The sequence below is a fragment of the Lepisosteus oculatus genome, chromosome 27 (genome assembly GCF_040954835.1).
Source record: "Lepisosteus oculatus isolate fLepOcu1 chromosome 27, fLepOcu1.hap2, whole genome shotgun sequence".
NCBI lineage: Eukaryota > Metazoa > Chordata > Actinopteri > Semionotiformes > Lepisosteidae > Lepisosteus > Lepisosteus oculatus.
Genome location: NC_090722.1, coordinates 10,645,534 through 10,656,629, shown reverse-complemented (window position 1 = coordinate 10,656,629; position 11,096 = coordinate 10,645,534). Strand labels below are relative to the sequence as shown.

At 55.2% G+C, this 11,096-nt stretch overlaps 1 protein-coding gene across 4 annotated transcripts; it reads left to right on the top strand.

Annotated features, from left to right (window-relative positions):
* The first annotated feature begins 1,085 nt into the window (after positions 1–1,085).
* On the top strand, positions 1,086–6,309 carry LOC102695367 (zinc finger protein 497). 4 transcript variants are annotated; one of them, XM_069185321.1, is made up of 2 exons: positions 1,086–1,466; positions 2,326–6,309. In XM_069185321.1, the coding sequence occupies exon 2, from the start codon at positions 3,040–3,042 to the stop codon at positions 4,915–4,917; it is 1,878 nt and encodes a 625-aa protein (XP_069041422.1). In that variant the 5' UTR covers positions 1,086–1,466; positions 2,326–3,039; the 3' UTR covers positions 4,918–6,309. The 4 variants fall into 4 exon arrangements, with proteins under 4 accessions (XP_069041422.1, XP_069041421.1, XP_069041420.1 ...); XM_069185320.1 differs by having other exon boundaries at positions 1,086–1,497; XM_069185319.1 differs by having other exon boundaries at positions 1,086–1,528.
* Positions 6,310–11,096: the final 4,787 nt, after the last annotated feature.

Below are 11,096 nucleotides of genomic sequence, written 5' to 3'. Positions count from 1 at the left end.
CGGTTCAAATCTTGTGGCAGGCAGAGCAATCCTACTCTGTTGGGCCTCTGAGCAAGGCCCCTTAACCCCAGCTGCTCCAGGGGTGCCATATAAATGGCTGACCCTGCACTCTGACCCCCAGCTTCTCTCCCTGTCTGTGTGCCTCATGGGGAGCAAGCTGGGGTCTGTGAAAAGACAAATTCCTAATACAAGAAATTGTATATGACCAATAAAGTGATCTTATATTATTGAAAATGAGCGCTGCAGTGCACCTGACACTGTGGTGTTCGAAGGGAAAATGACTTTACTGGGAGTTTTATCTGCAAAACCGGCTTCAGACATGTGTGCATCGTTCAAAGCAAAAGCAGTAGATGAGTCACCAGCAGAACAAGAGTAATAACAGGGTTTACTGGTATTTACACCGAATCTGGACAGTTTCAATGCACAACTGGATAAAATGCACAACTCGTAAAAAAATGTCACATTATTTGAGGCTATACCCCTGTGTGTCTCTCCCACACCACTGTCTCTGAATAAACCCAGCTACCCCACTGCCTGTATGTGGCCATGCCCGACCTCACTATCACCACGCCCTCCACACTGTACCTGGAGGGCCACGCCACCAACATCACCTTCATGACCACACCCAGCCACTGCCTTTACCTGCTGGCTTGCTTTCTAACACTCCCTGCGGGGGGCAGTCTGAGGGTCAGGGCCTGTCGAACCCTGCACTGTCTTGCTCTGAGGGAGGAGGCAGTAACCCCAAAGACCGTTACTGGGCATACAGGTGTGAGGGGGGTTGGGTTCACCTGCACTGTACTCCTCCACCGGACCTCCTGAAAAAGCCACAATGAGCATGTTTTTGAGTCTTTTTTGGATACCCTTTGTCCCTTTTTGGTATTATTTGGTGTCAAATATATGTTTGAAATAACAAAAACAGAATTAGTTTCAGGCAGGGTCGAAACCGGCACTAGACCGCGCCCGCCGGTCGCCATAGCAACAGTCGCAGGTGACTTGGGGGTCTCGGAGAAATTCGGACCCTTTTCCACACCGCCGGCGCCTGTTTAATCGGAGTTTTCCATTTTCCCCGTTTCCCTGGAAAACACTGCGGACCCACAGCGTGTCCCGTGATGTAACACTCATGGCCTCTCTGTATATGTGTTTTCATTCCGAACTCGTCTTTTTTAAGAATACAGCCGCCTCGCTCGCTGGTACGTCATCAGTACGCGCCGCCACCCCCCGCATATTTGCATATTTTTCCTTTTATTTTTTTTTCAGACGTTTTCTCCACTTTCCTGCTTGGCTTTCCTTGTTTGTTTTCTGCTTCGCTTTTCTACACGGTCCCTCAAATGGTTTTCCGCAACAATAACCGATTCAGGGCGAAGGGAAATGAACTAAAATAGCTGGAAGAATTGGAGGGAGTGTTGCTTTGTGCCCCGGGACGGATCTGGAAGCGAGAGTGGAAGGGAAGGTCTCTCAGCGGCTCGGTACAAAGAAGGCCCTCGGTGCTGCGGTACTGTACGGCCGTCTGCTGTTTTTGCATGATTCTGTATGCATTTTTTCTGTATGTTATTAGAGGCGTCGTGTGTTGCGTGTGTATCTTAAATTGTACTGCCTTGGTTGTGAGACTGCAGCGTGTTTCTTAGCGGGCTTTTCTATTGCGCCCACGGTAGCGGCTCCTCTTATATGTATTAAAAACTTAGTTAAATATAAAGCGAAATACATGTATGACACAGCGCAGAGCTAACAAATCACCGGTGCTAAATACATAACACTGTAACAGTCCAGTAGACCAGTCTGTTACACTGAGAGCTACAGTCCCAGTACAGTAGACCAGTCTGTTACACTAGGAGCTACAGTCCCAGTCCAGTAGACCAGTCTGTTACACTAGGAGCTAGAGTCCCAGTCCAGTAGACCAGTCTGTTACACTAGGAGCTACAGTCCCAGTCCAGTAGACCAGTCTGTTACACTAGGAGATACAGTCCCAGTCCAGTAGACTCGTCTGTTACACTAGGAGCTACAGTCCCAGTCCAGTAGACCAGTCTGTTACACTAGGAGCTACAGTCCCAGTCCAGTAGAACAGTCCAGTTACACTAGGAGCTACAGTCCCAGTCCAGTAGACCAGTCTGTTACACTAGGAGCTACAGTCCTGTTACAATAGGGGCTATCCATGTACAGTATTCATGTATTTACAAGTATTCTTATTAGAGTTCTGATGTGATATAATCGGTGCAAATTTCTTTTCAGATTTGTTTAGTTTTTCGTGATTTTCTTTTCATGAATTTGATCAGTAAAGGGCTGCATGATTTTAAGCTTTCTTTTCCCCCCATATTCCTTCTACCCCAGGGGCTGACCCGCATGTCCGGGGTGAAAGGGACTGACCGGATCAGTGACGGGAAAGCGGAGGATTCTCGCCTAGCCGTCCGTAACCACGGGAACTAGGAAGCACACTGGAACTAAACTGGGAGCCTTCTGGAACTCTGCTCAAGGAAAAATTGGAAAACCTGTCTTCAGTTCTCTTTCTGAGCCCTTTCCCGCGGGAACAAAGTGCTTCCCTGGAATGTTGTCATGCCCAGCAGCTGGGACGTCAGTCCGGGATCAGTAAGCTAAGCGCGCCCAGAGAAGAGAAACGCGATTTGGTCCGTTTCCGATGTTGTTCCTGCTCTTCGGAGCTTTCCTCGGATAGCTGGGCATCCAGGCTGGTGGCTTTCCAGAGCAGAGGCGTCCGCTGTCAATACTGGCCGCTGCCCGGGCACGGACCCAGAGGCATCGCGTTCGTCTCACAGGCGGGGCTGCAGGGAAGTGGGGGGACAAGGGAGGGGAGGGGAGCCCCGGGGGGCGGACTCGGGAGCAGACGGGACGGAGGCCGGGCGTTCGGATCAGGGTACGAGTCTTGCGTCCTTCCCTGAGCTGCTTGCCTGGCGGGTTCAGTCCTGATCCCTGGCAGTGGGGTCCGTGGTTTCAGAAAGTGCCACGGTCCTGGGATCTCTGTCGTCCTCTGAAGCCCGCAAGGGGGGGCAGCCTCCGATGAGACTGCGCTGACAGCCGCGGCCCGACGTCATGGACTACCCCCTCAACATCAACGGCTACCCCGGCGTCTACCCCTCACAGGCGCTGCTGGACTACGCCAGCTGCTCTGAGCCTGCGGGGGGCGCCTTCATCTGCACCGAATGTGGCGAAGGCTTCGCCCACTACCCCGACCTGCAGAGCCACATGGCCATGCACGGACCCCAGGAGCCCGCGAGCGCCCTGCAGTACGGCGCCTACGGGTACCCCGCGCCGGGGAACCCCGAGTACAGCTCGGCCACGGGGTACGGCGCCCCCGTGCAGTTCGCCCTGCAGGAGAACGGGACGCTGAGGGTGGTCGAGTCTCCGGTGGAGTTCGGCGGCTACGCGTTCGGCGCCTCCTCGAAGTCGGACGCCCAAGCCTGGGGGCAGTCGCCCGGCACGGGCCGGACCTCCCGGTCCACACAGACGCAGGACGCCCCTGCGGCGCAGCCGGATGCCCCAAGACCGGCAGAGAACGGAGCCGGAGGTCCAAACTCAAGCCACCCCCAGGCGGCACCGCCCCAGCCGCCTCCCCAGTTCCGCTGCGAGATCTGCGGCCGCTCGTTCAACACGCAGCCGGGCCTGCTGCGCCACCAGCGGTACCGCACCTCGGAGCGGGGCTACAAGTGCGCCCTCTGCTGCCAGAGCTTTGTGGCGCGCGAGGAGCTGCGCCGGCACCTGCGCGTGCACGCCCACGAGAAGACCTTCGGCTGCGGGCTCTGCGGCCGGCGCGTCCCGAGCGCCGCGGCCCTGGCGGCGCACCGGGAGGCGCAGCATCGGCCGGGCGGCGGCACGGAGCAGGGCGCCGGGGAGCAGGGGCGCGCCCGGCGCTTCTACGCCTGTGAGGAGTGCGGCCTGCGCTTCTTCTGGCTCTCCGAGCTGCAGGGCCACCGGGGCGGCCACCGGCGGGAGCCCGCCTGCTCCGACCCCGGAGCGCCCAGGCCCGCACCCGCGTCCCGGCCCCAGGCTCCCCCCGCGGGGAGGCCGCCAGAGCCCGACGGGCCACCCCAGAGCAGCTCACGCCCCACGCGGCCCCCGCCTCCCGCCGGTGGCGGCTCAGGGCTCAGGCCGCACCACTGCGGCCCGTGTGGGAAGAGTTTCGCGCAGCTGGCCGCCCTGCGGGGGCACCGCTGCGCCGCGCGCCTCGCCCCGGCGCAGGAGAAGCCTGGGCGCCCCCCCCGCCCCAGCGCGAAGGGTCCCGGCGGACCCCCGGTCCGGCGGTTCCCCTGCCGGTTCTGCAGCCGCAGCTTCCTGCACTCCAGCAGCCTGTCGCGGCACGTGCGGCTCCACACGGGCGACCTGCCGCACGTCTGCGGCGCCTGCGGCAAGGCCTTCGTGCAGCTGTGCGACCTGGAGCGCCACGTCCACACCCACAGCCAGGCCGGGAGGCAGGGGCCGGCCCCGGCGGGGGCGGAGGGAGCGAGGGAGGGCAGGCCCTCCTGCCCGGACTGTGGGAAGGCTTTCCCGGGAGCCGCCGCCTTGCGGGACCACCAGTGCCCCGGCGGGACCCCCGCTGCCCCCCCCGCCCCCAAACCTCGCCCCAGCTACCGCTGCGCCGTCTGCCACAGGGTCTTCGGCCTGCTGAGCGTCTACCAGCGGCACCAGAGGTACCACTTCCAGCAGGGCGGGGTCTACAGGTGTGGCCAGTGCCCCCGCGTCTTCCGCCAGCCCACCGCCCTCACCCGCCACCTGGACTCGCACCGGCGCCGGCCGCAGGGGGGCAGCCCAGACCGGGCGCCGCGGGCAGGGGAGGAGGAGGAGGAGGAGAAGGTCGAGGGGGGTGAGGCGCCCCAGGTGCTGTACGAGTGCACCGAGTGCCACCAGACATTCGCCTGCCTCGGCACCTTCCTGCAGCACCAGAGCGTGCACGGGTCGGAGGTCGCGCCCTGAGGCGGGTCGCCGGTACCGGGAGGGAGGGGAAGACGGGGCCCGACCGAGCTCTCCGGCGGCGGACGAGAAGAGGCTGACTGTGGGAGCGGGTCCGTCTCGGAGGCGGGTACCCGGCGGTCCCTCTCCTCCGGGATCCGCAGCTCCCTGCCGGAGCGCCCGTCTCGGACCGCGGCCGCCCTCCTGATCTTCTTCCTCTTGCCTCCGAGCCGGGAGCCCACGTTTCCCGCTTTCTCCGCCTTCCGTGTCTCGCAAAATCCACCGGGCCACAGACCGCGCGGCCCCGAAACGGATCCCTTAGAGCCGATCGATCCCATCTTGTCTGGGATCGTCCAGGGAACGGGCCCCGAGCTGTCTCCCGGCTCCCAGCTGAGCGGAGGCTGGGTACGGATCTCTCCCGCTGGAGGGTTCTGTTCCAGGCGCGTTCCTGCCTTCATTCCTGTCACTCCTCCCAGACAGCCCCTGGGAAAGGGAGAGACCCTGTTCCTCCGAGAACAGGAGAGAATCCGTCATCCTTAAACCAAAGAGAATTCCGTTTTCCCGATCTCCTGCCAAGCGTGGGAGAGCCAGGGGTCCTGTGTTACTATCGGGTGTTCTCTGGTCGGAGCAGAGGGCTTTGGAGCCTTTTCCTGGGAGCCAGGTGATAGTGGGGATTTTGTATGTTTGTACATAAGTAGGACGTTGGACCAGTTTTGGCAGCCCAAGAGGATTTTTTCACTCTAGTTTTTTGTTCGAAGGAGGTGTTGGTATGAACGGTTTAGTGCTTGTGATCCCTTGATTTCACACACTGATTTCTGTCCAACAACAAAGCCCCACCTATCTGCTTCCTGTGAAGAGTCACCACAGCCTGGAGGATCATAGCCAGGTTCCCATAAAATGTGTATCTGAGGCCCAGAAACGTGCTTCTGGAGACATGCTGTATACTGTGAGTTAGCGTTAACGCTCCTGGTCTAACGGGACTGGACCTGAACCACTGGACCAGCTGTCCTCCTGGTGTAACAGGACTGGACCTGAACCACTGAACCAACTGTCCTCCAGGTCTGTCAATCCCTGCCTCACAAATGATATGTAAATGCAAGTGTATTTTGGATTAGAAGTAGGGGGCACTTTAGTATAGAGTTGTCAATATTTGGAGAGCTGTGAATATGCAGACAAGGACAAGGGATTAGCTCAACAGGCCACAAAGAAAGTGAAATCCTGTTTGCAGTGTGATGCGGTACATCTGTGGTGATAATGGACATCATTCAATTTGCCTCTTTAACAGAGACTGGTTTCTTGTACAAACTACTGTAGGGAAATAGGGAAATGGTTACAAAGACGTACTGTTACAGGATAAATCTAACTTTATATGTGTAATTTTTTATTTCATAATAAACGCACTTGTGAGATATTTAATTTTGTTAGTCATAGATGTTTCTTTCCTATACACACTGCAGGTTCTTATTCATATGAGTACTGTAGCTCAGACTACTCCACTTGTGCCATTTGCCATTAGGGTGTAACACCAAAAAGCATCCCCCTACTACTTCCTCTTGTGATATGGGAATTATGGGTGTTGTCTGAAAGACCCATAGATCAAGCTTAACTTTAGCCCTTACCTCCACTCTAGCTCTAACCCTGACCTCGATTGTAATTCTTTACATCTAACCCTTGCTCCCCCAGCAAGACCAACAGTCTCTCTGGACCTTACCCCAAATCTGGACTTCAATACCAGCTTCATCCTGAAGGCCTGACCTCAGTTGGTAGTCAACCTCAACAGTAGTCCCAGACACTTCTCCGAATCCCAAATCTAATCCTGAAGCTAACCCCAACAACTTCAATGAAGTTACTCTGACTCACTCCTAACAGGAATCCCAGCCCTAACTCCAACAGCAGCCTTGGTCCTAGCCTTATTCCGAGGGCTAAACTTCACCCTTTAATCTTTATCCGATCATTGACCCTAAGGGAGGTCTGAATCTCAAGTCGGCAGGAGAGCCCCAAATCCAGATAGAGTTTATAGGTCGCCATTAATCACCTCCTCCCATGATCCCCATGACTAGGAACTCTAATAAGGTCAATTAAGCAATCAAGTAATTGGTGCAATGAAGGGAACTCTGGTTCTCCAGGGCTGAGGGGAACTCCCAATTTGTGATCCATATGATCTCCAAATGATCAGTCAACGTTACCTGATTTTACTGACTGCACACTTGGTCCAGATCTTGTGAAACTGATGATTAAATGATTCTTTATAAAAGGAATGCCATGATCTGGCAGGAAGTCTGAGTCCCTCAGAGTAAACTGAAACCTAAATACCAGGAAAACCCAGCCATTCCTGGGAAGTGGGGCCGAATGGCAAGGTTATCCTGCCTTGTCACCAAGTATGGTCTGGTCTGGTCTCAGACGCCCAGCAAGTCTGGGGCTGGTCAATACTGGGCGAGAGAGACCGAGGGAATCAGGCCACTGGATTGTGTGTGAAGTGCTATTGGTGGACCAGTAGGTGGCATTCTGTTAGGAGAGTTTGCAGATCAAACGGAGCCTGTTTGCCCTTCTCTCTGGACTGGACCAAACCAGAACCCCAGTCCGGGAGCGCTGTGCTGTGGGGAGGGGGCTGGTCCTGTTATGAGAGGTAAGGTCTCGGGTCATTTCAAGTCCTTTCCTTAAAAACTAGGGGCTGCCGACTACCCCATCCCGGCGAGGAAAAATTTTTGCACTTACCTTTTAAGCGTACGAGATAGATCCTATTCGTTCTTGCTAGCATGCTTTTTCTGCCTAGCGACAGTAAGAAAGAAACAGCAGGCACATCGTTTGATCTGCTGGTGCTCTAACCACACAGTGCTTCAGCTGAGCTGTGCCTCTTCTATTTGTATACTTCCTTCAGACCAAGTGAAAGGTGTAATTTCATTTCTGAGGAATAACGTGGCCCAGCGGGTGTTCTGCTGGACACTCTACACACTCACACCTCCATTGGTTGCTGCTGTGGTGTCAGCGGACCTGTGCCCTCTTATCACTGGCCGAAGAATCCAGGTGCACTGCTGTGAGGTTCATGAAGATGTCTTCCACACCAAGACTTCTAGGTCCCTTTCAGATTTTGATTCCTCTACAGCTTCCAGGAACTCCTGTTAATTCGTTTGCTTGAAGGGGTTTGGATGAACAACAACTGGGTCTGCGTCACTTCAGAAACAAGATGGAGTTGCCCTTGTCCTACACTCTTCTCCCATTCCTTTCCCTGTCCCTATCTCCCACTTGTCCATCCTTGTCCCATATTTCTCCTTCTCCGCTTGTCTCCTCCGTTTCTATCCCTGTGGTCCCGATTCCTCTTTTTCCTGCCGCCATGGACAAGTCTCTCCGACCGTCTTTCTCATTTCTTTTCCTCCGCCTGTACCCCACGTGTCTCTGCCCGCATTGCCGATTCCTCTTGCCCGGGCTGCGGCCCCTTCCCAGCTCGTCCCACATGGTGCCGTGTCATCCTCTGGAGTCGCAGGCAGGTGAGCCTGTCGGGTTCTGCTCTCGGCGGAGGGTTTGGAAGGAACACGCCACCTGTGATCTGGTCAGCACAATCCACCTGTGAAACCTGCAGCAATACGTGGTCCAGCTCATTAAGGAATATTATTACAGCTCTATGAAATTATTAGAGAATTAGTGAGTTCCATATCATGGATTCCATAGGGCTTACTCATCTTAAAATCGTTGAGAAAGGCCCAGGATACCTTGTAAAGTAGTGGCAGACCAGACCTCTGCGTCTGTGTGCTATGTTATGAGACAGAAGAGTAAGCAACCTAGGTGATATGTCAATTCAGACAGCCTCAAGAGTGTACAATCCCCAGGTCACAATCCACCACCTTCGCCCCCATGATCCCATGTGGGAGATCCTGGAAAGTTGCTGTCAGACTGCTGACCGGTAGCCACTGCGCAGGCCGTGTGGACTCTTGTGAGCCGCGTGGACAAGTGGTGTTGAGTGAAATCCATGTCTAAGCGATGCAGCTGGAGCCTCTGTGTGAGGAGTTCTCCAATATTTGGGGAGAGTACCTTGTGATCTCCTGCAATCCACCCATCCATCCATTTTCCGACTGCTGTATCCAGTACAGAGTCGTGGGGGAGCCACAGCCTGGCTGGAAGGTTGCCGGTTCGTATCCCTCACTTTCTCCCTCTAGGGTTCTGGGCTCATTCTCTGTCCTGTTGGGAGCGGTTCTGACACCTCGCACACTCGGGTTCGTGTCTGAAGCCCGCTGTGCTGCCCCATTACCCCCCATGGGGCAATGACTCCTTCTTGGCCAATCGGTGGTCTCCTCAGGTTCGAAAGACCAGGATGTCTCCTTGGGTGCTTCTGTCTCTCAGGAGAGGTTTTCCAGCTGAATCCGTCCGGAGACTGCCTGGCCTGGATGAATACCCGGAGGAGCTGCAGGCTTGGAACTAGGATAGTCCCGACAGTTACGCTGGAATAAAGGAGGGTTAACCCAGCTGCTGGTACACAACCCACACTTCCACCTGCGCCCTTGTTTCAAGGCTGGAGCTCAGAAGCCCACTGGGTTGACTTGGTCAGTAACTTTCCAGGATTTTACATGTTTGCACCAGGTCCCCTCCTAACCAGCCCCTTTAACAACCTCCTCAGCGTAGGGCAATTCCATGAAGCCCAAAAATGTAAACCAATCCCAGAGTTATACCTCCTAGAAGCTGAATTTGATCAATTTCCAGAATGTCATAGCTGGACCTATTTAAGATAAGATCACTTTATTGTCCAAATACAATTTCTTGTAGTAGGAATGTGTCTTTTCATATACCCCAGCTTACTCCCCATGAGACACACAGAGAGGGAGAGAAACTTGGGGTCAGAGCGCAGGGTCAGCCATTGTACAGCACCCCTGGAGCAGCTGGGGTTAAGGGCCTTGCTCAGGGGCCCAACGGAGTAGGATTCCTCTGCTGGGTGTGGGGTTACGAACCAGCAACCTTCCAGCCACAGCCGCAGATCCTGAGCCACAGAGCCATCGCACCGCCCTGGGAAGATGGGAAGCCTCTAAGGAAAACTGGGATTCCTCGCTTTGCAGAAATCTGTGTTAGTAGACCAGTAGGTGTCACTCTGTCTCTCTTCTGTATCAGGAGATGTCACTCTGTCGTCTGTCTGGATCAGGAGAGTACCACCAGTGCCTCTGGTGTTTGAACAGGACTGCTGTGCCGCAGGAAGTGCAGTCGAGACTTCACACATGGATCCGAACAGCTGGTGGTTCTCAGTTGTCTTAGGGTAATATTTAGCCCTGTCACACAGAGGTCTCTAGTTCTGATGCTGGACCACCCCGAATCCAGTAGGTCTAAGTGGTTTCCCTAATTCGCCCATTCCTTAAGATAAGGAACACTTGTAGGTTATCAACCCATTAAGGGAGTAATTTGCAACACCAATCCTTGACAGCTGAAGACCATTTGGAGTTCTGTGGTCACGCGATCCCCTGGGTGATGCATTTAGCCAATCAGCAGAATAAAGAGCGCTGATAAATGGCTCTGCGTTGTTGAGGGAAAGCAAGGAGTCGGTTCAGACTCGTAGATGCAAAGGCGCTTGGAGAGCCTCAAGGAGAGAGGTTGCACTCATCCAAGGACATTCCCATTCCTCGGGATCTCCCAGTGCCTTTTATTTAGGAACAGACTAGATTTTCAATCCCAGTATGGTCTCTTCCTCTATCACATACATAGTGTGTGCAGACCGATGCCTACCTACTTGTACACAATTTCCATTTCCTTGTGGTCTTTCCTCTGATGGCCTTCTCTGCCAGGAGCCCGAGAAAAAGATGAACAGGAACCTCTCTCCTCCTGCCTGTTCTTCAGACCTCCTCTGATAAGACCCAGTGGTTTGCAGCAGCCAGTCATGCAGAGTCATGCCCCTGACATTGTCCCTCACTGCCCTTTGAGACGGAAGCCCTACTGGTCATCTAGATGGAAGACCTGCAGGGCTGGGATCTCTCCAGCGCCAGGAGAGGACACCTGGGGAACCCCCCTCTCCCCAGGTCCCTCCTCTCCTCCATCCACTCCTTCCACTCCTGGATGAGCTGGGATTCCCCGGCTCGTGTCCTGTGTCCCGGGAAGGGTCTCTTGTCCCGCCCAGAGTGTGACACACCTCCCGGTCTACGCCAGTCCTGGCCGCCCGGGGCGACTCAAGTGTGGTCAGAACCGGGCAGGTCACCCCAGCAGGGAGGAGGGGAGAGTACCTGCATTTGGGG